Genomic DNA, 24,179 nt, shown 5'->3' with positions numbered 1-24,179 from the left:
CGTGGTCAATGCTGACGAGGATAGAGTACAGGGCGCAGTAAGGAGGAACGCGAAGTGAGTGAGAACACTGAAGGAAAAGCCACGCCTCGCTGGAAGTCGGTCATCGCAGGTGGCGCTTACCTCAGCCTACCCTCGTGGCTCCTGGGCGTCAAAAAATGGCGCTCGCGGTTTCCTCCGCCGCTTTAACCTCGCTGAACGATCCATCTGGGTTTGCCTTTGCTCCGGCAACGTGAGGATGCCCTGACAGATTACCTCCTGCCTGATAATCTGACATCTCCGTGAACCTTGGAATTTGATCTCTCTCTGAGCCTTACGGCTTAGGTGCATCGTGCTCAGGTCCACTTGGCAGCACAGCCGACGCTATTGTTCTCGCAAGGTTGAGATTTACTCATCGTCATCTCAGCACGCCTTCCGCCGTCTTCCCGCAGATTACCGTCTTGGTCGAGGCGGATTTCTATGGAAGATGCCCTCAGGAACGCAGTTTACGATATGATTTTATGTATCCAAGAGGGTGACGCGCAGCGTGGAATTCACACAGCGCATGCCGCGGACCCAATAGGCAGGGAGTATAAATCGGCACGCTCACGGTGCAGCATGCATGTGGCGAAGAAGTCACTAGTACTGGCAGAGGCGAATCAAAATTAACCGCACAGAGGCAGTGTTCACAGGCACACTTGCTCTCCCAGACTTCCTTCCTCTCTTTGGAGCGCCGCAGATGCCTCGTTGGTTTGTGAACTGCACCCACTATGCGTCACGTTAGTATCTTCTATAGTCCCGAAACATCGTCTTCAGCGCAATCCAGATGCACCTCTAAAGTGTACACATCCTGACGTGTATGCCACGCGCTGAACGTCATCCGAAGCCGGCGAAGACCGTAGGCAAAGTCCTTCCCTCCCTTCTCCCAACTCGCGACGTGTCCAGTTGGACATCGAGGGTCCAAACTTTCAGTGAGAACCCTGCCCACGTCTTTGGACTTCGCTGGAGGTGACATCAGCGCTGGACCCAGCTCGACCAGCGTGTCACCTGTTGACGCGGTTGCGGCTCGTTTCGAAACCGGTGTTCCCGAGCCAGCCACAGATACACACAGGAAGCGACCCATGCAGGTGCATCTCCCCATGTGAATGCGTATGGTTTCGTTCCGACCACCGAGCACGAGAGCGCACTCCGACGGTGCAGTCGTCTCGGTGATGTGCAGTGTGAGATCGGCCTCCTCTTCTCCGCCGGCTGCCAACGTCGTAGAGAACCCGTCTTCGCGCAGTCGGGCTATCACCCAACCGGGAATGATGACGTCGCACGGGCACCTGAACTTCGGCGGAGATACTAAGTGTATTGGAGAACGAGGAACCAGTGACGACTGGCGGTAAGGAATGCATACGTCCTGGACTTGGATGTTGCGCAGTATGTCCGCGGAACGTATAGCGACGGCCCGGTAGTGAACATATGGGGGAGACTGGGGACGCCCGACGTAGTGCCCGACATAGTAACGCCCCGACCCCTCTCGTTGCGGGTACAACAGAAGGGCGAGTAGGCGTCCCTCGGCGTCCTCGCTAGCCAGCACGGCAAGATACGTTGTCTTGCCCGTTCCATGGTGGAGAGGAATGATGGGAAGGCGGGTGCTGATGCCGTGGCTGGTAACTGCGTAGTCTGACAGCGCGGACCGGATGCCAATGCGACATTCCAATTTTTCTAGCGCTATAGAAGCAATGTTCCTGGAGTTAATGAACGCGTCTGGAGACCATGCGAAGAGACTCCGGGACTGCCAGTATCGGCTATCGTCGCTGCTCGAGTCTGGGCTCAAATTCCGATACAGAACTTCATCATCGTAGAGGATAGGTCCCCAGAGGAAGATGGTTTGATCGGGAATGTGCTTAAGGATCTCTTCCTGGAGGCGTCTGAAGGAATTGGGGCCCTCGCCGTAGATGGTCGGCATGTTGACACCAAAGATGCCCATGAGCGAGTAAGCCCGGTCCTCTTCTCGCGTGGTCTTCCGCTTCGAAGCCCAAGACATCCGTCGCGCGACGCTGACAGAGTCTAGAGAGATTGCATGGGTGAGGGTGGCCCGATCCACCCCAGTGATCTCCTCGACGAGGTCCCCGAGGTCAGCCTTCGTGCCTATCAGGCGCCACGTCTGTGAGACAAACACAACGACAGCGGGCGCGATGAGCTCCTGCAACGTCCACCCACGCGAGAACCATCTGCTGCGGCGGAACTTCGAGTCCTTCAGCCGCGGATCGTGGTCGTCATCGACATCTTCCAGGTAGGCGAAGCAAATGTCGGCCGCGGCGTACCAGCCGTACATTGAGTTGATGGCCTCGGAGAGCTCGGTGCTGCTGGTCTTGTCGATGCAACACGAGTCGATCCACACCCAGCGGTACCCATGCCTTCGCGCCAGCGCACAACATCCTCTGATCTTGTCTGACGCCTTTGACAACACAGAGTCGTTGAGTCCCTTGTTTCGGAGTAGTATCCGACTGATAGTTGGCCGTTTCCTTTCGGCATTGAGCTGGAGGGCTCTGAGATCCTGGAACGATAGTTCGCCGTTGGAACGCCAGACGTGGGATAGAATAGCGAAACGATGCTCGTGGGGCCGGTCAACGTGGAGGAAACTTCCTGAGGAGGTATCGAGGAGCCACATGAGCTGCCTTATACAGGTATCAGTACCGTCTTCGTCTTTCTCGTGTAGTCGTGTGTCGACGTACCACACCGGGAATAATTGAGGTTTCCCGTTTCTGCGGTTGTCTCACATGCCAGTGAACCTGAAGCGGTATACTGTGAAAATGCAACTTCCGTCGACGAGGTCTACGAAGACAACTTCAGCCACATTTCTCCATGCCAAGTTATGGGCTTACTTACCAACAGCACACTCAACGCGAGATGGAGGGCATCATTCAACTTTCCTGGCAGCGCTTGAGGGCATGTACTAGTGTCCATGCATCGCCTCACTGTAACCACGGATAATCCCGAGAGGGCCGCGACCCCGGGCCGGTTCAGGCCTCAAAGAGATACTCGCGGGCACAAGAAAGTCGGGAACAACGCCATCTGCTATATTCTAGTTGAAGGTACTGTATCGCAATGTCTAGCATGTACATGTGCCCATGATTGCTGTCTGTCATCGCACCCCACGACCGAAAGGCCAGAGTGATCGCCATGCTCCCCAGACGGACCTCCTTCGAGCTATCCACCCAGCTCCGTACATTCAACCAGGACGGGGGCGAGCACCACTCCAGCAGCAATATGTAGGTCTGGGGACTTTGCCAAGCGAAGAATGCAACAGGGCTCCTTGTACAGCATACGCGCGTCCTGCTCAAGTCAGACCGTTCGGAAGTCTCTGAAGATGTTCTGGTCCGGGATGTGTTTGAGGGTCTCCTCCTGAAGACCCACGAAGGGCAAAGGGGCCCTCTCCGTAGATCATCGGCGCATATCACTGGTCAGGACATGGCCCTCCATCCCCGCGATCTCCTCAACAACCGCTCTTCGCGCTAACGACGTGCCATACCCTGGACACGAAGACGAGAGCCACAGGCGTAGCGAGCTCCTGCAACCGTCAACGTCCATCGCCGGGCGAACCACCTGCTCCTCTGGCTCTGGACGCGTGAGTTGCCAACTTGAATGCGCACGGGGTTCTCGTCCTCAGAGGCGTCGTCCACTGGGTACCCATGCTCGTCCGCACAATACGGGTACACGGAGTTGATGGCCTCCGACAGCTCTCCTTTTGGTGCAGTACGGCTCGGAAGACGTGTTGGACCGTCTTGCTCCCCGCTCAGAGACCAGACCTAGGACGCGATCACATACGGCGGGCCGAAGCAGGGTCCGCTGAACCACGCAAGACGATAAGTTCTTGTAGTATAAAGGCGCCACATCCTGCGAGCAGAGGGCAGGTGAGCTTCGTTCCACGGGTGCGAACTCACTAAATCCCGTGGCGACGCTGGCTCAGCTTCGTACGAGGTACGAGTTACGATAGCGGCGGTCTAGTAGCCGTAAGTACTCCGGAGGGAGTCGTCGTAATAGGTAGAGGATGGTATGTGAGATCTGCCATTGTCACGTAATTATCCGAGTATGCGGTCGTCAGCCACAAATGCCATGACTGAGACGAATGTACCTCGTTCGAGACTCCTGGTGGCGCATTTTTACTCATACTTCCTGAGCGAGCTCTGCAAAATGGATGAGCGGTGCAGCCTGTGCTGTTTAAACTTCAGTCCGAGTATTGCCGAAGTTCGAAGAAGCCAAGCGCTGGAGTAACGCTCGCGAGTCGCAGATCCTCCCAGTCCACTTGTTCCATTTCAGCACAAACCAACTGCAGAGGGTATGATGTCCACGGGGATCAGACAACTGTCCTGGTGATCGCAAATTGGTCCGCCGTAAGTGGCTCGTCGGTCCTGTCTGTACGGCACCTTTGTCAGTCCACTACAGCGTCAATGTCCTGTGGCGGGGAGGATTCTGCCAGCGCTATATGGCGCTTCGGTCCGTCTGTTATCGCTCAACTGTCCACAGTTTGAAGAATCTAAAGATCCACTGCATGGATTCCCTTCAGAATTTCTGAGACAGTTCCCAGAAGCCCCTAGATACAGGGAAAAATAATCAGCTGGTGACCCATGGCGTTGAACATTCTCCATGTTCCTGCTAACTTCAAGTGCCCGCATAGCGCGCACAGCGGCGCTACGTGCATCGGCAAGGTCGGGAGAGAGCCGAGGCTAGCCGAGAGGGTGGGAAGCATAGCGCGCGTCGGATGGCCTGGTTAGCGCTCGCATTTCGTGCACGCAGAACATAACAAAGGAGAAGAGATACAAGGAAGCTGATATTTTTCCTGAGATGAGAGGCTTCATATTACGCAACTCCCAAATTTTGAAGAGGAACGGATGAGTGGTGGAGGAGATCCTTCAAACGGCGGACAGTGTATCGATAATTCGGCGTGGAGGAGCAAACGCGCGGACAGGTTAGCGAAACGGCCGGACATGATACCGTTTTGCAAACCAACTTCCGATGTGAACGAATCAGCCAAAAATATGCTGCAATTTTGCAAGTAAGTAGTACAGTACAGGAAGAAGCACGGTCGTACTATCATAGTAGCAGCATTAGGTAGTACCATACTAACCACGCGCCCACCAACAGGCGGCGGGGCGCGTGGGCAGGAGAGGCTACAGATGCACAAGCCGACATGCCGCCACGGCGTCCATGACAAGTAGTGCAGAGTGTGTGTCAACGGATATCCAGAGGACAATGAAAAACTACCTCGCTCGTGAAGTATCGTTACATATTACAACGCCGTGAGTCTCGTGAACGTGAGATATGGGGGGGAGGAGGAGGGGGTGAGAGAGATGAGGGGGTGATCCTATGCTCCAGTCTGCGGTCGAGTCCACCACGCAAGCCCGAGAAGCGAACCGAATGCGAATGGGATAAATAGCGAGGAAGAGGGGGAGCAGCGACGAGGAACGAGCACGAGAGGCGCTTATACCTTCTCGGCCGAGCCGTGGTCGTCGTGCTTCTCTTCCGGCTCGCCCTTGACGTCCGAGACGTGGATGTCCTGGGCGATGAGCTCCTTGCGGTAGCGCACGGACGTGATGGGCGTGGAGTTCTGGTACAGGAGGTCAATCTGCTCAAGGGAGAGACCCTTGGTCTCGGGGATGCAGAAGTATGTGAAGATCACGCAGCCCAAGCAGGTCGAGCCCCAGATGAAGAACACCTTGGCCTCGAGGCCGGCGTTACCGGGGCCAGTGTTGACGAGGTAGGGCGTGGCGTAGGCGATAGCCCAGTTCCAGAGCCTGTGCGTCAAGATTAGCACATATTCTGGACTAGGGACTAGGACACACAGTGACTCACCAGTTGGACGCAACGGACAGCGACATGGCCTTGGCACGGACATTGAGGGGGAAGATCTCGCCGGTGATGACCCAGGCGATGGGACCCCAGGTGGCGGCGAAGCCGGCGATGTAGATGCAGACGAGGGCAATGAGCGCCTTCTGACCAGACTGGTTCTGGACGGAGATAGTAACACCGATGATGGCGATGAGATACTCGCAGATACACATGAGGACGGCACCATAGAGCAGGAGGGAACGACGGCCGAAACGCTCGATACCCCAGATACCGGGAATGGTCATGAACACGTTTACGATGTTGGTTGCAACCGAGATCAGGAAGGGGTTCGAGATGCCGGAGTTCTTGAAGAAGGTCGTGCCGTCTATAGAAAATTGACGTCATGAGCAAGTGGATGCGAGCGGAAAGAAAGAGGAAGACGAGGACTTACAGTAGAAGATGAAGTTGATACCGGTGAGCTGCTGCCATGCCTGGATGAAGATACCGGAGAGGGTACGGAGGATGATCTTGTTGTGGCCGGGCTTGAAGCAGTCGAGGTAGGAGCTCTCGCCGAGCTTCATCTCCTCCTCGAGGGCAGCACGGATATCGTGCAGCTCAGTCTGGACCTCGGGGTCGTCCTTGGGAAGGGAGGTGAGACGAGAGAGGGAGCGAGCGGCGGCCTCATCCCTGCCCTTCTTGATGAGCCAACGAGGGGATTCCGGGAGGTAAGTCATGCCGGCGGAAAGGATGAAGGCCCAGATGAACTGGATGGAGATGGGAATCTGCCATGCAGAGTGGCTCTGGCGATCCTTGGTGGCATTGTTGATGACGGAAGCGAGGAGGAGACCGATGGTGATGGCCCATTGGTAGCCGGAGACGACGGCACCACGGATCCACTTGGGGGAACACTCGGACTGGTACATGGGGACGAGGGTGGAGACGAGACCGACACCTCCGCCGGCAAAGACACGGCCGACGAGGAAGGTGGCGAGGTTGTGTGAACCCGTCTGGAGAGCGACACCGAGGGCGAAGACAAGGCAGGAGGCGATGATACCAACACGACGACCGAGGATATCGGCGACGGGGGCGCCGAGAAGGGCACCTGGGGGAGAGCGGTATTAGCCGGATAGAAGAAGGCAAAGGTTGAAGTCTATTACTGACCGAAGAAGGTACCGGCGGAGAGGAGGGAGACGACGAGGGACTCGCGGCTAGAGGGGAGGTAGAAGCCGAGAGGGTAGGTCTGGAGGTCGGTGGTACGAACACCAAAGGTGCGCAACCAGTCGTCCATCTGGATGATACCAGAGATGGTACCGGTGTCGTAACCGAAAAGGATACCACCAAAGGCAGCAAAAGCGGTCATGGCAATGCCAGCGATCTTGTTCTTGGAGCCGGCGGCACTGATGCCGCCGCCTGCAGCTACTGGACCGGCGGGCATGGTGGAGAGAGACGCGTTAAGGGATGAGGGGGAGAAACGCGAAGGGGGCGGGGAGTGGAACGAACCAACCACGGGGGGCCGAGAGAGGAGAGGGCGGGCATTATATATGCGGGGAAGGGCGCGTCGAGAGAGGGTGTGAGCCGTGAGATGGGCCTTCTCCGGCTAAGTCGCGTGGCCCAAATTGGGAGAGGTCATCCATGCGGTTACAAGGAGACGCCCGAGGGGGCTCATCAGTGAAATCTGATCTTCCTGCAGCGAGCGCTGGCCAGGCACGTTGGGGACTACCCCGCGCGGGGGAAGCTCCTCGTCTCCAGTCCCCACACGCCCCAGAAGCTGGGCAAGAATACACGCGCGTTGTGTGCATCTCGGGCGGGATGTGGGCTGGGGAGGACGGGGGATGGAGTCGGACGTGCATCCATTCCAGCACGGTGCACGATGCACGGACATTGGACTCTGGGTGGACGGCCATTGGCTGGGCGGGACCCACATGACCATGCATGCTTGTTCCTGTCTCGCGCCTGTCCCGGCGGGTCGCGATCGGTAGGAGCTCACACTCGAAGCTCTAGACTCGTCCCAGGAGCTCGCAACAAGCAGCAACAGCCAGCTGCGCCTAGAGGACGTGGCTGGCTGGAGGGATAACGCTGAGCCGACTTGGCCCTCCCCGCACGCCCCGCACATCGCAGCTGTCCCCGAGCGGGAAGACACTCTGCCCGCGATGGTGTGCGGTTCAACTGGTGCGATTTTTTAGCCGCTGTCTGGGGACGCATGCAACATACGCACAGGGTCTGCGTCGGGTGGCCGGGGCGACATCCGGACAGCCTGCAAGACATCGGCTACGGCAGGATGAAGAGCCTGTACGTCGGCGTTGCCCTGCATTTCTGCTCGTCACCGATTCACCGCATGTCACGGCTTGTCGTTGCAGCGGAAGGAACTAGGTGTACTACGTAGACCGGAGCATGGCCGTCGGAAGCATCGCACGAAGGCAGAAGGCGGCCATGACAGAGCAGTACGCATGGAAGGTGGAAGGCCTGATTGCAAGTGCGGCTAAGGAGGCCTGGAGAGAGAGAGGCTGCTGAGCGGGACCGAGCTCTGGGCTCCAGGTCCCGCCGGCCGCGCGCGTGGGAGCAAAGCAGACGAATCGGGCTCCGGCCAATTGAATACCCCGCCTGGCGTTGAGTAGAGCAAGAAGCAGCCTCGAGTCGTGCACCAGCCAACAACGAACTCGCCGTCTAGCTCGACCTGTCTGCAGCTGCCCTGCCCACCTCCTTCTTCCCACTCTTGCGTCTTCCAAGATCCCCTGACGGCGGCCCGTCGCGCGATGCGTTGGTCGGGAGAGCCAGTGGCGGCAGGGTGGCGTCGGATAGAGACGATCGGAGACGGAGATTAGTGCCATGTCCAGCGAGTCGCGACAGGCAGCGTCAAGGTCCGCCCCGACGACGGTGGTGGCGGCCGCGTGGCCCAGCTCTCCGTGCCCGGTCCGCGTCCAGAGGCGCAGGCCCGCGTACCCCGACATCGCCTCTCTTCCTTCACCTTACCCTCTCAAATCAACAATCGGAGCGCGCGCACGTCCGGAGCAGTCCATGTCGACCAGCGGTGGCATCCAGCCCCTGCGCCAGGGCATGCAGCGCCTTGTGGCGCAACAGCGCACACCGGTCCGGTAGTAACCACCAGTGGCGTTTCCTCTACTGAACGATCGCCATTGACGAGTCTCGCACTCCCTCGCCTCAACTTTCTTTCCAAGCACCGTGCCTGCTCAGCCAGGGTCCACCAGTACACCGTCCTTCCATTGGTCCTTCCCTCTCTCGACTTCCTCTCTTCCCACCTAGCCCCACTCTCCCATCGGCTATCGTCCCACCACAGCGGTCTCATTGCCCGCCCGCCCTCCTATCGTGTCCATCGCGTCCCCCTTCTCTCCCATCTTCCCCTCTCGCGTTAGTCCCGTCCCAACTACTACTGATATAATCCACGACTCACGGCCTCCGCACCCTCGCCCCACCTCGGCGTGTCCATACCCCGGCCATCTGTCAGAACAACCCAGAACGCGGGCAGGCGCAGCACGCTTCGAGTCGCAAGCCACACCCGCCGACGCGATCACGTTCTCGCACTGTCAGCGCGTTCCTTTCCTTCATTTTCAGACACCTGCGTCCCGTTCAGGCAACATGATGGCCAGATTGATGCATTGACCATCCCAAGTCTTCTCACCATCTTCCCCAGGAACGCGCAGCCCTGCACGCACGTCAATTGGCGGCCATCATGGCGGTTCCAGCTTCCTCGCGCTGTGCTCTCCGACCTCCCAAGGATCTCAGTACTTGTGCGCCCCCCCCCTAGTCGTGGACTCGTCTGCCAGCCCCACGGGGTGTCCCTGTACATAGCCACCTGGGGGAACCAGCATGGTCCGATCGACCGCCCCACCAATACATACCAGGAGCCGCTCATCAATCACATCAGTCAATCAAGGCGACCTCAATCGTACGTGCACGTGCATGCACCCTTCACCACGCCATGTGAACCCTCCATCTAACTGCTAGCCTGGGGCTATCAATAACTGACATGAGCTCCAGATGTACGGAATACCGCGTCTAAGACGTCCGGTGTCTACACATATGAATAGAATTCATAGAATGCACCTCGGAGCCGGGACATCACGCTCGTCCACACTCTAGTCCTACGCAGCAACACCGAAATGCCGTCATTCACATTGCGTCCGTGCGGCAGCCACCCCCGTCTCCTAGGGCCACGCCAACATCACGTCTAGCTGACCGCAGTCTTACGTCCCCCGCACAGAAGATCTTCCCGCTAACCCGCTAACCGCCACATCACCATAGTGCCAAGTAGTCTCCCGTCCCGAGGATCCCAACATCTCTACAGCGCCGTAGCAAGCTGCAAAATCGCCCTCGTGTGCCGAAAGAGGCAAGTCTCATAGTCGCGATCATCGTGTTCGTCGTCCACTGGCACTGAATTGTTCGATGCTACACAGATAGCCGCAAACGTGCGAGCAACGCGTACGTGCAGACGGCATCAGTTGGCAAGACGTAAGGACTCCGTGATGTCGCCCCTTGTTTACAAACTCGGTCTCACAAAGGCGGAATGTGATTGTGGCCAGCAAATGACCTCCAGGCTCCAAGGGAGCGGCGGGATACGAGTCGTGAAGATGGTTAATCTCCTCGCAGTACTTACCACCTGACCACCTCTTTGTCGCGCCTCTCTCCCGCACCTCCTGTAACACATCCCCTCCCCCTCCCTCCTAATATAATACGCCCCCTCTTCGTTTGCTTGGCCAGCCATTGCCTCCCGAGACAGGCATCGGCGTACTCCATTGAACATTCCATGTGTACGGCCTGCCCGGTCCGCGCGCCTGCATTCCAATATGCACCGCCGAGTGGCGTCAACGAATTCGTCTCCGCGACGCCGACGTAGCTGCCAGTGCCATGGCCAGCGCACGCCGCTCCTCGATCGCAGATGCCAGAGGATCGCAGACGGTGACCATATGCATCCCCGTCTGCATATCCTGGGAATCTCTGGTCAATAGTTCAGGCTACTACACGAGACACCGGTGAGTAGGTCCCAAGTGCCGCTCGTCGATTTCCGAAGCAGGAACTACGTACCAAACCAAACACCCGCACGCTGCATTCCATGCGCCGCACGACATCGGACACCCCCGCTGCCAGTGCCAGTGCCAGTGCCACCCCCGCACACAGAGCCCCACGTGCACGCGGCACACCGACCCGCGGCGACAGCCCGCGATCCAGAACACGCTGAGGAGTCCAAGCTACTGCTAGTTCAAAGTTCAAACACCTGCGCCCAGTGGCACCGCTATTCCCAGACAAGCCGCGTCTTGTGAGCGTCGCACCGCACGGCGCGGTGTCAGTTGACCTGCGGGAGTCTGCCAGTAGGCTCGAGCCTCACTGGTGGTCCTCCTGACTCCACTCCACTTGCCCGCTTTGCCCGTCACCCGCCCCTGGGCCCTACATGGACAAGAAGTTGGCCCTACCTTTTTCCCGCACGCCAGTGACAACGCAGGATCCATTCGCCCATGCAAACTGAAATGCAGAGTGACCGGTGAGGATCTCGGGAGCTACGCTAAGTAGTAACGGGTGTGTCGCTGCGTTGTGCCGGGACAGGTACCCGCGTTTGGGATCTATATAGGCCGTAGAGATGGTGGCATAGGCATAGGTCGGCAGCTAACTGAACTGTGTGCCTCGTTGGCGTAGAGTACGAACGCACTACGCATCGCTAGCATTCAACATGTGTTCTCCTAGTAGTCCTACGTACATGTGCACGAGAGTGTGAAACGAGCATACGGGAAGCTTCATGAACGATGACAGCAAAGGGGCTGCCATTAACAGCGACTTATATGGACTGCCACTGAACACGAAGCAGACGCACCACGGTCGGAGAAGGTGTGAAGGAGTTGCATCTGCGCTTGGAGGAGCCCGAGGCAGAGGAAGAGCGGGCGTCGCCGTCGTCCAAGTTCTTCCATGCATGCATCCCCCCAACCTGACCCGACCGGCCCCAGGAGGGCGTCCAAGCATTAGCGTAGCTTGCCAAGCTCTGGTGAGAGACATTGAACCTGAATGTGAGATAGGGTTACTGTAGGTAGTACTTATTATAGATTCTAGCCCCAAGCGATAACCAAAGGAATGTACAGAACCACTCCCGTAGCACACAACAACACCTCCCACCCCCTCCGCACCGCACCGTCGTCCTACGAAGCCCTTGGGCCCTTACCCTCCTCAAACGCCTGCGCCCTCGTCGGCGTCGGCGGGAACGCAAACGAGCCTCCGATTGGGCTCCATCCCTCCTCGCCCCTCTCCTCCGACCGAATGAGACTCGCGATGCTCGCCGTGTGCCGGTGGCTCTTCTTCGTCGGGGAAGCGCGCCCGCCCGACTTCACCAGCGGCACGGCGGACGCAGGGCCGTCCGGCACCACCGGCGAGCGATACGTGATGTCCATCTCCGAGTCAGACTCGCGATCCGAGAGCTCCTCCAGGTCGTACGCCTCCGCGTCGCGCATGATCGCGCCATTGCCGCGACCGCCGCGCCCGAGTCCGCGTGGCTCCTCGATGTCGTAGATTTCGTACTTCGACCGGTACGACGCGGCGCCGAGGCCACCGGGAGGAGCAGTGGCGGCGGCGGGGCTCTTGAGCTCCTCCGGCATCATGAGGTAGAAAAACACGACCGCGAGACAAGAGCCACCAACGACATCGACGAGGTAGTGATGGGTGAGGTACATGGTGGCCCAGTACAGGACGGCAGCGTAGCCGAACACCCATTTCGTCGTGTGCGGGAAGAAGTGAGAGATGAACAGGGCCTCCATCGTCGCGGACGCGGCGTGCAGAGATGGGAACGCGCCGAACACCAGCGGGGAGTTTGAGAACGCAGCCGTGTATCCGTTGCCGTGGAATAGTCGATCAATGCGTGCAAGACCGCCGGGGGAGCCACGAACTGAGTAGTCCGCGGGAGTAAGGCCATAGATGAGCTCGTACCATGGTGCTGCGCATGGGAAGACGAGTTGGATGAGGACGCCCGTAAGGTTCATGAATCCGAAGGCGCGAGCCCAAAAGTGCAACGCTTCCTTTGGTCGGAAGAGCCAGAGGAACGCGGCGACTATGAACGGAATCACGTAATGCCCTACGCCGTATGGTACCCATGCGATGATGTCCAGGATGGGATGGGTGAACCGCGTGAGGATGTCGGACACGTTCGCACCATAGAGGACGGACTCCAGAGTCGGCAAGAGCACGACGGAGGGCGTTGGCCGGTAGTCCTTCGGGATGAACTTGGACGAGAAGAAACTGAGCAGGTAGAGGAAGATGGGGCTTGCGGGGACGAAGAATTGCGACGTGAATGGTATGAGGAGCGCAATGATGTAGAGTATGGGTATCATCAGCTTGACCAAACCGGGGACATCCATGATATATAACCAAAACGATGCTAGGGCAATGTGGAAGAGGTACGCCGAGTCCGCAAACGTGAAGTTGTGTTGCCGTAGACGATAGATCGTGTCACTTGGGGACAGGGATTTGTCTAACCGTCCGACGGCCGCCACAAATGCGGCCCCAGTGCGCCGTAAAGGCTGCACGAACGCTGCCCGTGCAGACATGGATGAACCTAGAGATGAGAAGAGATTGATCAGCTAATACTGATCAGAGCTCTCGCCCATGTTCGTGGTGGGTCATGGATGCACGGAGCGGGAGCAGAGAAGGGTAAAACTGGGATGACGTTCTGCAACTATCGTGCACTCAACCGCGCCACGACCACGCCAGGTTGACGACGTACAGCGCAAGATAGCGTATGAGCGTGCAATAGACTCACCTCCGGACACGAATGCTAGTCCCGACGAAAGCGACGATCTCCTCAACCGAGCGAGTGTTCCAAAAGTAATGGGGAGTGCCGTTACTTCCTGGCTCCAAGGGTAGGCGTCCGGTATTGCGCAGCGACGGGGGGTGAGCTCGCAGAGGGCGAAGCCTCGCGGAGGTGAACACTGACAGTACAGAAGCAAGATGCGTGAATGAGAGGGCACTTCGGAGGCGTCGGCAACGATCTTTGGCGCCCACGCCTCGTATTACTGGCACCAGACTCGTAATAGCGGTACTTGGCACAAACTCGCAGTCTATGCGATTCAAACAGCAGTGACATTCCCCCCAACTTGAAGCTAGCGCAACTCTTTAAGTACTCGTACATGAAAGGTATTCGCTTCTGCCGAATTCCTCTGCGCCCCAACATTTCATCCAAGCAGGTTCTCCAGGATCACCTTGACGCCCCAAGCACCCGGGTCGGGGACACGTTCCTCCTTGAGCCTGTTTCCCTCGACGTATGCACTTCGTCCGGCCTTTGCCTCAAGATCACGAGTGTTCAGCGCAGCATCGCCAGCAGCCTTTGAAGCTCCAGCAAAGTCCGCCCCCTTGGTGCTTGCAAGCGTCTCAATGAATGCAGCTAGCGGATCTACCAGCGTACGCGACGGTGGACGCGCACGGGTGTACGTGTAGAGCTTCGTGAGTGCCGAAGAGAGTGCGGCGGACCAGAGAGTAGGCGACAGAGTCTGTGCACCTCCATGGTTAGCTTGGAGGCCCTGGGCGAGTGCAGAGAAAAATATTCTGTGGTAATGGAAGACCCAGGTCAGTACAAAGTACTAACAATTGCAGACGACGTTGAGATTAACGCACGAGTAGAGTGCACCGCTCGTCCCGCCCATCTGCTCTTCGGCGATCTTTGCCACGACGATGACAGATTTGGTGACATTGTCGCCCGAGATCTGGCCCTCTTGGAGGCCCTTCAAGACCGCTGTCACCCAGAAGCCTCAGTAAGTCTACACCGGGTGGGCTTGTTGGGACGCACCTGCGGCACCGCCCTTCAATGTCAGGCCACAGTCTCCGTCTCCTGCTATGTTGTCCATGCGCGTGATTTCCGGTTCTGCGTCCGCGATGGCCTTGCATGCCCGCTCAACAGCGGCGTTGAATGCCTTCCGATCCTCGGCACGAAGCACGACGATGTTTTCCTCTGAAAGCACGGAGACGATCTTCTGAGTTCCGGACGTGATCTGGTCATCTGCAGGCGGCGGAGCAAAGGACGACCACTTCCAACCGGGGACGTTCGCCGGCTCGTCAAGCAGCGAGAGCAGAAGCGAGCTGTCTGGCGCTCCAGCGTCGGCACCGTTGGGCAGTAGTAGGGTGGTGATGGAGAATCCAGGCATGTTCAGACTCGTCTAGCATCCAGGTTATGCGCTCTGTCAGTGCCATGTCTGTGACAAATTTGGATGTCCGAGACTTACCATGAACGTCCCAGATATGAGCCGCTCAACCTTTACGCCTTTCTTCTCCAGTGCACGCCGTGCCTCGCCGGCAATGCTCGCTAGCTCCAGCTCGCTTGTGCCGCCAAGGTTGTTCACGAGGAGCACGACGCGGTCGCTGCCGTCATTCTTGAAAGGTAGGAACGAACGCTCAGGATCGTTCGTGACGGTGAGGAACTCCACAAGCTGCGGCAGGAGGTCGCGCAAGGGGGGAATAGGTGACAACCGTCTGTGTCCCGGCTCGTTGTGTATACCCATCCCAATCTCAATCTCTGCCGGACCTAAATGCGATTCCGAGGCGGCGGTACCTGGGACCTAGCGCGAATGACGCTCATCAGTGGATAGCAGAGCATTGGACGATGTCAAAGGAACATACATGGCAGTGCTCCAGTCCGACGCCAATGGTTCCTACCCGCGAAGCCACCCATTGGGCGGTCGAATAGACCTCATCGAGGCTCGCGCCCCTCTTCGCGAGTGCACCTGCAATCTTGTAGACAACGCATGTCCCCGCAAGACCTCTGTAGACAAATCGATGCGTATTCATCCATGCAGGAACCTCCAGTCACGTACCTGCGCCCAACGATTTTGCCTTGAGTTCGACCAACAGCGACATCGTCGCCGACAATGACAAACTTCACGCGGTCTGCCTTGTCAGGATGCGCTGCGGAGTACTGCTCTCTAGCTAGGCCGAAGTTCAGGATGTCTCCCGTGTAGTTTCTGGCTCGTATTCAGCAGGTTGTAGCGCGTCTCAGAATTCGCAACGTACTTGACGATGATGACCGTCCTATGAAGATCGGACAGTCAGAGGGTCATGTAACTGATATCAATAATGGACTCACCCGTTATCATTCCCGACGAGATCGATACCACGCCGTACCTGAGCAGGGTTAGGAGAGGCAAAGATACTGCCGCATACAGCAGCTACGATCGAAGCGGAAGAGCTGGTTCATAGCGATCCATATGAACGATTTCGATGACTTACCCGTCAGGACGCCGTCACCTTCAGAGCGTCAGAAACCTGAAGTCGGACTTATGCCGCTAAACTCACCCACAAAACCTGCATGAGACGGCTCATGCCCCGATCCGCCTCCACAGATGAGCGCAACCTTCGAGCGGTCCGGGTTTGCAACATAGACCACTGTAGATCCGATCCTCCAAATTCGGAAGTTGATTCGCATGTCTGAGTATACTTGCTAACCTTTGTTCTCAGTGTCCAGAGCCAGCTGAGGGTTGACCGCACAAAGTCCTTGGAGGGAGTCTACCACAAGGGTCTCCGGGTCATTCAAGAAGTGCTTCGCTGGTGTAGCGTCAGATCGTAATCCAGCATTCTTGCGAAGAGACGATCCGTGCTCACACTGAATGGACATGGCCGACAAGGTGGTGGTAAGAGCTGAAGCTGAAGGCACAGGGCACGGGGTGCAGTGGCAAGCAGTGTGCCAAGCTTATATGTGAGTGCCAGTGCCTGGCCCGGCCCGTGGAATAAAGAAGCCAGGTGTATGTCATAAGATACCATATGGCGTATAAGAATCGGGGACTTGCTGCGATCGATACTATCTCCATACTTACTTTCCGCTGGATTCAGACAGTCACTGCAGTACTAGTCAGTCCGCCCCTACTTATTAGTATCTGCACGGCGGCCCGAGTGGCGGGCCGCCGCAGGATGAACGTTTGAGGCCATGGCCCGCTGCCCGCCGAACATGTCAGTCGGTTTCCGAGCGACTCCGAGACTCAAGCTCTCTGCGAGTAATGCCATCCCGGCATCAGTCCCTCGAAAAGCACGCATGGAAATGAAAAGAACATGAAAATTACATGATGCAAGGATTTACGTACGGCATACGCATTATAACAGATACTAGCTATCTACAGCCATTGCAATTGTATAGCGCAGTCCAATACTTCGATGCGCAGCGTGATGCAACCTCTGCTTCTGTGGAGTTCTGCTATGTCTCTGACGGCATGACGACGCCATCTTATCTCGAGGAAGCACTTTCGTTCTCGTCCAACTCTGACTCGGCGGGAGTCATCAAAACGTCCGTGCCGTCATCCAACCCCTCGTCTTCATCGAGTGATTCATCGCCAGGGAACTTCGCCTTGCGAAGCCGAAGCGAGTCTTGCGAGTACTCCATGCTCTCGTCGAGGTCGGGCTGATAGAACGGCCCGTCGTTGTCATCATCTGGTTCAGCGTCGATTGACGATGGTGAGCCTCGGGATGAAGGGTCAGGGAATTCCAATTGTGTCGAGGGAAGACCCGTGAGACCGTCCGACTGCAAGATAGGATCATAAAGGGCATCGTCGAAAGAAGGGGGCAGGCTCTCTAGCGGCGGCGGTGGAGAACTCGGCGAAGAAGGGACCATGGAGTTCGGAGTCGGCCACTCCAGAATAGTGGGTGGAACGCTACTGATGGAGGGCTCTCCACGGGAAACGGAGCCTTCACTTGGGGGAGTAGGGAGCTGAACCTCTTCATGAGCCGTCACTTCAATCTCTGTCTTGGGACGCGTGCGCGCCAGCTCGACCTTCTCGTGGCTCTTTCCACCGAGCGGTCGGCTTGTACGGCGCCTGTAGAAGAGCAGATAGGCATTCGAATTCTGCGAACCCCCATATATTAGCCCTGGTCTACATGCGAGGACGACTGGGCACTCACCACGGCTGCCTCCGGTCTAGAGGGGGTCACATGCGAATCATCGAAGTGGTACCACTTGCCAGTGACATGGTTCATCGCGTACGCGCGATAATGACCACCTCCGAGCCCGCCCAAATGCTCGTCCACCGCGAAGAGATCGTACATCAAGGGTTCGTCCAAGTCGTGAAGACCCAAAGCCTCGACATCGACACCCTCCTCCTGCAAGCGCTTACCAACGGATCGTTCTCCCACCATGGAGGACAGGTCAAGCCCCTCGATGGGGAAGTCGACAAAAGTATCGATCTTATCCCTCAGCATACGGCTATTGCTAAACCGCTTGAGATGGACGATAAGGATGTCCGGCACCTTCCAGAGATCCATCCCCTTCGTCGCCTGCTGGTGCTTCTTGCAGCGCGGGCAATACCAGAGGTCATCCTCGCCTAGCTTCTCCTCGCGCGTGAACTCGTCCAGGCAGTCTTGTAGTGTAAGACCCTTCTGCTTCTGCGTCGAGGCTGCCTTACGCGAGGCGGCGAGCTCAGGGTGTACGAACTCCTCGAAATGGTTCCAGCGAGCATACTCGTACTGCGAACGATCGTCGCCGAAGTAATAGCTCTTGACAGGGTCGTCGAACTCGGCGAAGAACACGTCGGCGGGTTGGAGCAATACGCCATCCTTGGCACCAGCGGCGCGCTGTTCCCAGGTTTCGTAACGTCCGGGCGACATCGCATAGTTGTTATAGCCAATGCCGTAGGGTTGGTTGCCTTTCTGGAGGCGAAGGCGGAAGAGGTCCCGCTTGAAGCCGGTGTTACGCGGGCCGCCGTCGTGTGTCTCCATGTTTGCATCTTCGTCCGCCTGCTGCACGACCGTCGCCTTCTCGTCCACAATGTCACCCTCTTCAGGAACCTCTTCCTCCTCGAGAGTAACCACCTCGCCACCCTCCCTGAACTCAGTCACAGCGTCCTTGATCGGCTGCCCGGAGATGGGGATGTGTACTGGTTCCATATCATCGGAGCGGCCCGCGACCCAGCTGTACAGATGACGCGCGTGTTCTGTCCAACGCTGCAACCGATCCGCAACAGCGTCATACATGGCCTCGGGATCCTTCGCTTGCTCCTGAGTGATGACAGTGATAAAAGGAAACCCGAAGAGGTTCGGCCCACGACTGTAGCTAGGTCGGGACGGCGAGCTCTCGGTAGCGAAGACAGGGACGATGAAAGGGTCCCCGGATTGAGGCTTGTACGTCCTGCTCTGCTGGGCATGGCAGGGCAGTTCGAAGCAGACGATGACATCGTTGTCTGACATCTCGTCGACCATGATATTGTCGTCGAGATTCTTGTAGAATCGGTGACTGAAGATCTCTAGCGTAAGGAGCTATACGGGATGAGTACCGGAAAGGTGAACGCGATCACTCAAACGCCTACATTATCTGGTGTCGCATCCATCCACCTGCCCAATAGTTGGCGAACGTCTTTGAAAGACGAGTCTCGGTTTATTTCGATGGGAATCTGGTACCAATTGAGCTTAACATGTCCAGATAACACTGCAGCGCGCATACCTTGAGGTGACGCTTCTCCAAATCCCAGGGGATATAGAGAATATCGTGACTCCATTTCTTCTGAACTGGAAGGGGTAAAGTGAAGTACATGAACGGGTCGAACGTGATGGACACCTTTATGACTGGTCAGCATACATACACTATCTCATATTCTCTCTGTAACGCTCACCTTCTCGCATTCGGGGCATACCAATGTGCTCCTCAACTGACCCTGGAACAGGTCGACAACCACGCTGTCGTTCCGCTTCATGTGTCCCTCCCAAGACACATTCGCGAACTCAACAAGCTCCTTGTTTCCTCCACCTTCCCAGTCTGGTTTCTCCACATACGGCTTCTTAAGTACTCTGTTGAGGTCCTCGTGTAAGCCGTCGAGAAGGAATGCGATGAGCTCCTGGGAGTCATGCTGCTGGTACCCGCTGAATTGCGGCGCGAACCGCTGGAGCGTCTGCTTGAACTCACGGGGCGTATACGATGACATGGTAGATTCCCTGTCCCACAAACGCATGAGAAGCGCTCCGAATGCCTGCGCGACCTGGCCATGCATGCCAAGGGGGTTGTCAGGGTTGAGCTCCTCCTGGAACACGCCCGTCAGGAAGTACTCCGCAAGTTCGGGAGTGTGCACTAGGCACTGGATCGCGGAGTTCATGAAGCAAGTGTTACCCCTTGAGATATGTGAGTATGTCAACCTTCCATATCACGCTAGAATCCACTGACATGTTTCCCAGACCCATTGTCCCAGGTTCCTGTTGTACCTTCGGACGAGCGGAAGGACCAGACTTGTTGACAGCGACGACTGCCCCAGATTTGAAGGAAGAATTCGACGTCGCTCCCACAGCGGGAGAAGTCTTCTGTGAGAATTGTGAGAAGAAATCCGAGCCAGATTTGAACAAGGGAGCATTCTGCGTAGGTGGTGGCGGAGGAGGGGGTGGTAGAGACCGCGCAGAAGATGGCGAGGGCACTTGTGAAGTATCGACGACCCACTGGTCGGATTGGGTGAACTCCACCACGAACGATTCGTCTGATTCTACAAACTCGCCTTCCACGGTCCTCTCATCGGTCCTCTCTAATAGAATGGCACCATGGGTCCGTACGATGTCCGCGGCCACAAGCATGTTGTCCGGTGTCACAGTGGATGCTACCCTCCATACGCGATATCTGCCGGCGGCTTTCTCCTTCGAGATAGTTTCGGCGAAGGTTTGCATGACATCCCCGACCTTGTCGGTAGAAGAGACAGCAACCATCTTGGGAGGCGAGGAGCGACTTATAACCGCAGGAACTAACAGATGGACACGGAATTTCGGAGGGTGGAGCTCGAGAGCGGCCATCTTCGTGATTCCCCGCTCGACGACTTTCCTTGGCAGCGGGTTCGGCGACGGTCCGTACCTGGGTAAACAGACAGCATGAGCACGGTATACGCAAAGGGGGATCATAATCAATGCGATCGGCCAATGTCACCGCGGCCACCGGCAAGCACAACACAACTGTAAGTCGAATAGGTTTCTCTGCCGCAACATTTTCGCCCTACGCATGCAAAGACAGATGAAAGAGAACTCAACACATGGTGAGGGATGGCCAATACCGCAGTGACAGGACTGCGCTTGCAGATTGACTGCATAGAGGTACGCTGCAGCGCCCCGCTCGCCACACACTCCCTTGAGGTCGCGACTGAAAAGTTGGACGTACCATTGCTCGAAAAGTTGCCAAACGTCTTCTGGAACAAACTCGCAATCGACATGCTCGACCAGGGAAGACGTGATCTCCCCGTTCGAACCGCACAACGGTGTGTTATCCACCGGCCCGAGTTGTACCTCCTCCACCCTACCCTCTTTGTCTTCTTCGCCCGTCATCGCTTTTTTCCATCGTTGGTACCATCGCCGCGAGACAACATACCATGTCTCGCCTACAGCCATAGGTCTCTTCAGCGCATCCTCCACCAGCTTCAGCTTCTCTTGCTGAGAAATCCCAGAGCCTGGGGTAGGCCCTACGGCCACACCGTGGTCTTCGCCCTGTTCGGCCATATACGCGTCAATATCATCGCTCGCATTCGCGCCTGCCGCTGGGGGGAGAGAAGGGGTTATGTCATTAGATGGTTGGGCTGCTTGCGGGTCTTGCGAGGCCGCACGTTTTGGCGAAGATGTAGAGGCCTCTGATTCCATAGATAACGAGCGTTGTCTCTTGCGACTGTTCGTGGGATCGTTTGGAGTCAACGAAGGAGAGCTCGAGGGCGACGGCGGCGTCAGCATAGCATTAGTGGTCGTGGCAGGAAAGCAGGTAGAAGTCTACAGATGCAATGCCACTCGACTTGTAGTACGCGTTTTCTCTACAAGCGCCCCCTCCACAGGCGCCCACTACACCATGCACGATTGGCGCGAGTTCACAAACGTAAGGAAAATACGTACTGATACGAGGAAAAACGAGAATACCAACGGTATCGAATCGATGCGACAATGACAAGCATGCGATGCAAACCACTCATGATATTCCTCATCATACATGAGTCATGCCTGCTCAACAAACCGCCTAACCACCCCTGCAAGCTCGTTATCCACATCGGTCAAGGTCGTCTCCTTCCGAGCGACCTCCATAAACACCTCATCGTCTACTTGTCGTCCTTCAGCAGTGTTGCCCAGGCCTCGCTTGCCAATGTGCCAGTGCTGAGGATTCTGGCCACGGGAGAATACCTCGAGAATGTCTAAGCCGCTGAGGGATTTCCGCACGTCAATATCGACGCGAATGACCAAGTACTTTATGTGCACCGACCTTCGAAGAAGATGCTGTCCGTTATATAGATGCTCCGATCGAGAGGGAAAACCTGCTGCAGATGACGAAGTATACTCATTCTTCGAGATGATATATCTATCCTGCGGCTGCAAGATCTTCGCAGCTGAAGGTATCTGCTTATCCCTCATCCTGCAGTATCATCAGCATATCGTTTGTGAGCGAACACATAGCATATACTCACTGGGCCTCTTCCACCACGACCTCCTCTATGTTGCCTATGAGCGAAACCGTTTCGTCGGCGAGCCATGTCAGATCTAGATCGTGGTCCACGTCCGCGACAATCGCTACGGTGCATTCACCTTGCTGTCTGATTGTCAGCACGTCGCACGTAAAGGTAAGGTTCGGCTGCAGACGTACTGTGAGATGCAAGACGCGCTGTTTACGAGTAGCATGCACATCAGTTGGAATCGCTATATGCACAGTGGACGCGAGGAAGGATCGTGCAGGCCGCGTTCCAATCTCTATCGTGGGCAACAGCGGCGGCGACTGCATAGTATCGGGTATAGGGTCGTGTGAACCGTCCGGGGAACTCGCATCATCAACGGGAGAGACGCTGCCTCCTGTGTTGAGAGCACTCTGCGTACCGGACTCTCCCAACTGAGAACTCTTCGATAACGCCGAAGGTGCCGGAGAGGCAGCACGAGTATAGGAACCCATGCTTTCTGTGGTGATAGCCTCTAGGAGAGATGCGGTGTCGACGTCAAGTGTCTCTCGGCGAATCGAGGTAGAACGCAACCCATCGTCATTCTCGGGAGTCTGGACCTGCGGAGGGTCCACGACTGTAGCTAGTGTTATCGGCATCGGAGAAGGAGAAGGAGGTATAGGGGAGGCGGACTTCGATGTTCCGCCGCCTCTTCCGAACGTAAGGTATGTCGGCCAATTCCACTTGACATTCTTCATGTCAAGGTTGAAGTTGACGTTCGGCATGGTGGGCATAGTGGGTATAGGTATAGGCATGGTGAATCCTCCTTCGGCGTTGGCTGTTGATTTCTGGTCAGAGGATGTGGCCGGTTTGATGGCCTGACCGGACGGAACGGAAGGTGTCGATGTCGCCGAAGTACTAGACTGATTGCGCGGAACGGGGGTTGGCGGAGGTGGTACTCGGGCAAGAATGTACCGGACAAGTGCGGGAGGATACTTGGGTAAACGCGGGGGGACGACATATGGGGGAATCAAAGCAAAACTCGTGAGCTCGTCAGGAAGGGCAGAGGCAAACTTGTCCAAGAGCGGGGTGAGTTTGGCATGTAGTGGATGCAGTGGTACACCTGCGATCATTCAGTCGAAGCATCCAACATATGCTAGCACACGCACCAAGGTGTGATGCAAAGTCATCATCTTCCGTGTCCCATTTCCATGCCCATACCGTGAAGAAACGTTCCAGTTGCAATTCAAGTGCTTGTTGGCCAAGACTCGACATGACGGAGTTAAAGGTACCGTGTAGCAGCTATGGACGGCTCAGCTCAAGGACTTGACAGCACTTCATAGATATACCTACCTTGAACTCCTCGTATCCACGCTCAAAGTGCGTCCGCAAGGCGATATCATGAACGGAGCCATCATGATAGTCGTACATGACGGTGCGTGCTGGTTGTTGCTGCTCCTTCTCCTTCCCTTTCGACTTGCCCTTGGCATCCTTGCTCTTTTTACTGGTAGAGGTGGGTCTCGGGGTCTTAGCAACCTCGTAGCACTGATTCCGCGACGGTCAGCGAGGAATCTCTGCATGCAACGTTGGCGGCCACCGTAACAGAGATCCTGTTCCGCAAGATTCCACGTTTCCTGCAAGATAACTCACAGCATGTATCCAAAAATTCGGCTCAGGAGAGAACATGATCATACGTCTCGCCTGCGAATGCACATTCTCGCAGGGTACTCCTGCATTGAACATCCTATCACCGTCCACGCGTATGAGAGATGGATCAAGGCATCTTGGAAGCAAACACGTACACTCACTCTGAGAAATTCACGAGAGCCTTTGCAAGGCCAACTTGCCTCAGTGTCCGGTCCCGCGACACGGCATGCTCGCGCGCAGTGTAGAATAGGATGTGCGCCTGCTCTTCAGCATCCTCGTTATCCGGGTCGAGTAACTCAGGCTTGAGCGTGGGGTTGTATATTGTCAGGTACAGCAACGAAGGCGGTATCCTGCTCATGAATGCCAGGAGCGATGGGCGTAGGACACGAAGGCGGGGCGGACTCGGAGCGGGTACCG

General features: G+C 56.7%; 9 protein-coding genes across 9 annotated transcripts; all 9 read right to left on the bottom strand.

Annotated features, from left to right (window-relative positions):
- Positions 1-737: 737 nt before the first annotated feature.
- On the bottom strand, positions 738-2,874 carry L226DRAFT_552157 (HET-domain-containing protein). Its single transcript, XM_067682859.1, has 3 exons — positions 2,854-2,874; positions 2,700-2,799; positions 738-2,642 (listed from the first exon to the last, which is right to left on the bottom strand). Exon 3 carries the CDS (start codon positions 2,633-2,635, stop codon positions 767-769), a length of 1,869 nt encoding a protein of 622 aa, XP_067537026.1. The 5' UTR covers positions 2,636-2,642; positions 2,700-2,799; positions 2,854-2,874; the 3' UTR covers positions 738-766.
- Positions 2,875-5,446: 2,572 nt separating this feature from the next.
- Positions 5,447-7,228, bottom strand: L226DRAFT_460059 (MFS monosaccharide transporter; the record flags this gene model as incomplete). The annotated part of the gene is made up of 4 exons (XM_067675567.1): positions 5,447-5,759; positions 5,818-6,178; positions 6,245-6,895; positions 6,955-7,228. 4 exons carry the CDS (start codon positions 7,226-7,228, stop codon positions 5,447-5,449), a joined length of 1,599 nt encoding a protein of 532 aa, XP_067537025.1.
- Positions 7,229-7,309: 81 nt separating this feature from the next.
- On the bottom strand, positions 7,310-8,061 carry L226DRAFT_377110 (uncharacterized protein). The gene is made up of 2 exons (XM_067674362.1): positions 8,009-8,061; positions 7,310-7,959 (listed from the first exon to the last, which is right to left on the bottom strand). The coding sequence occupies exon 2, from the start codon at positions 7,904-7,906 to the stop codon at positions 7,391-7,393; it is 516 nt and encodes a 171-aa protein (XP_067537024.1). The 5' UTR covers positions 7,907-7,959; positions 8,009-8,061; the 3' UTR covers positions 7,310-7,390.
- L226DRAFT_377102 (uncharacterized protein) lies at positions 8,062-9,030 on the bottom strand. Its single transcript, XM_067674361.1, has one exon. The coding sequence runs from the start codon at positions 8,739-8,741 to the stop codon at positions 8,169-8,171; it is 573 nt and encodes a 190-aa protein (XP_067537023.1). The 5' UTR covers positions 8,742-9,030; the 3' UTR covers positions 8,062-8,168.
- A 2,354-nt stretch (positions 9,031-11,384) lies between these two features.
- L226DRAFT_377083 (uncharacterized protein) lies at positions 11,385-11,991 on the bottom strand. Its single transcript, XM_067674360.1, has one exon. The coding sequence runs from the start codon at positions 11,791-11,793 to the stop codon at positions 11,452-11,454; it is 342 nt and encodes a 113-aa protein (XP_067537022.1). The 5' UTR covers positions 11,794-11,991; the 3' UTR covers positions 11,385-11,451.
- L226DRAFT_569714 (PAP2-domain-containing protein) lies at positions 11,934-13,331 on the bottom strand (the record flags this gene model as incomplete). Its single annotated transcript, XM_067684340.1, has 1 exon — positions 11,934-13,331. One exon carries the CDS (start codon positions 13,329-13,331, stop codon positions 11,934-11,936), a length of 1,398 nt encoding a protein of 465 aa, XP_067537021.1.
- Positions 13,332-13,801: 470 nt separating this feature from the next.
- On the bottom strand, positions 13,802-16,432 carry L226DRAFT_484155 (dihydroxyacetone kinase 1). Its single transcript, XM_067677046.1, has 12 exons — positions 16,372-16,432; positions 16,216-16,314; positions 16,066-16,155; positions 16,000-16,017; positions 15,857-15,938; positions 15,784-15,801; positions 15,588-15,734; positions 15,394-15,535; positions 15,000-15,332; positions 14,567-14,933; positions 14,395-14,512; positions 13,802-14,325 (listed from the first exon to the last, which is right to left on the bottom strand). The coding sequence occupies exons 1-12, from the start codon at positions 16,382-16,384 to the stop codon at positions 13,956-13,958; spliced, it is 1,797 nt and encodes a 598-aa protein (XP_067537020.1). The 5' UTR covers positions 16,385-16,432; the 3' UTR covers positions 13,802-13,955.
- A 350-nt stretch (positions 16,433-16,782) lies between these two features.
- Positions 16,783-20,855, bottom strand: L226DRAFT_376942 (cysteine proteinase). Its single transcript, XM_067674358.1, has 6 exons — positions 19,907-20,855; positions 19,362-19,854; positions 19,193-19,306; positions 19,059-19,142; positions 17,659-19,008; positions 16,783-17,602 (listed from the first exon to the last, which is right to left on the bottom strand). Exons 1-6 carry the CDS (start codon positions 20,620-20,622, stop codon positions 16,988-16,990), a joined length of 3,372 nt encoding a protein of 1,123 aa, XP_067537019.1. The 5' UTR covers positions 20,623-20,855; the 3' UTR covers positions 16,783-16,987.
- An 835-nt stretch (positions 20,856-21,690) lies between these two features.
- Positions 21,691-24,172, bottom strand: L226DRAFT_611828 (uncharacterized protein; the record flags this gene model as incomplete). The annotated part of the gene is made up of 8 exons (XM_067686321.1): positions 23,924-24,172; positions 23,766-23,859; positions 23,469-23,660; positions 23,285-23,417; positions 22,331-23,238; positions 22,155-22,276; positions 21,953-22,102; positions 21,691-21,892 (listed from the first exon to the last, which is right to left on the bottom strand). Exons 1-8 carry the CDS (start codon positions 24,118-24,120, stop codon positions 21,691-21,693), a joined length of 1,998 nt encoding a protein of 665 aa, XP_067537018.1. The 5' UTR covers positions 24,121-24,172.
- Positions 24,173-24,179: the final 7 nt, after the last annotated feature.

The sequence above is a fragment of the Lentinus tigrinus genome (genome assembly GCF_003813185.1).
Source record: "Lentinus tigrinus ALCF2SS1-7 unplaced genomic scaffold L226scaffold_8, whole genome shotgun sequence".
Taxonomy (NCBI): domain Eukaryota; kingdom Fungi; phylum Basidiomycota; class Agaricomycetes; order Polyporales; family Polyporaceae; genus Lentinus; species Lentinus tigrinus.
This window is presented reverse-complemented; position numbering and strand designations above follow the sequence as displayed.

Coding starts and splice junctions, on each gene's coding strand:
- L226DRAFT_552157 (XM_067682859.1), bottom strand. CDS start 2,635: ATGTGGCTCCTCGATACCTCCTCAGGAAGTTTCCTCCACGTTGACCGG.
- L226DRAFT_484155 (XM_067677046.1), bottom strand. Junction 16,156..16,215: donor TCTGGACACTGAGAACAAAG/GTTAGCAAGTAT, acceptor TCGGATCTACAG/TGGTCTATGTTGCAAACCCG. Junction 15,333..15,393: donor TCGGACTGGAGCACTGCCAT/GTATGTTCCTTT, acceptor CATTCGCGCTAG/GTCCCAGGTACCGCCGCCTC.
- L226DRAFT_376942 (XM_067674358.1), bottom strand. CDS start 20,622: ATGATCCCCCTTTGCGTATACCGTGCTCATGCTGTCTGTTTACCCAGG. Junction 19,855..19,906: donor ACAATGGGTCTGGGAAACAT/GTCAGTGGATTC, acceptor ACATATCTCAAG/GGGTAACACTTGCTTCATGA. Junction 17,603..17,658: donor CTAGACCGGAGGCAGCCGTG/GTGAGTGCCCAG, acceptor GGGGGTTCGCAG/AATTCGAATGCCTATCTGCT.
- L226DRAFT_377102 (XM_067674361.1), bottom strand. CDS start 8,741: ATGTCGGGGTACGCGGGCCTGCGCCTCTGGACGCGGACCGGGCACGGA.
- L226DRAFT_377083 (XM_067674360.1), bottom strand. CDS start 11,793: ATGTCTCTCACCAGAGCTTGGCAAGCTACGCTAATGCTTGGACGCCCT.
- L226DRAFT_377110 (XM_067674362.1), bottom strand. CDS start 7,906: ATGTGCGGGGCGTGCGGGGAGGGCCAAGTCGGCTCAGCGTTATCCCTC.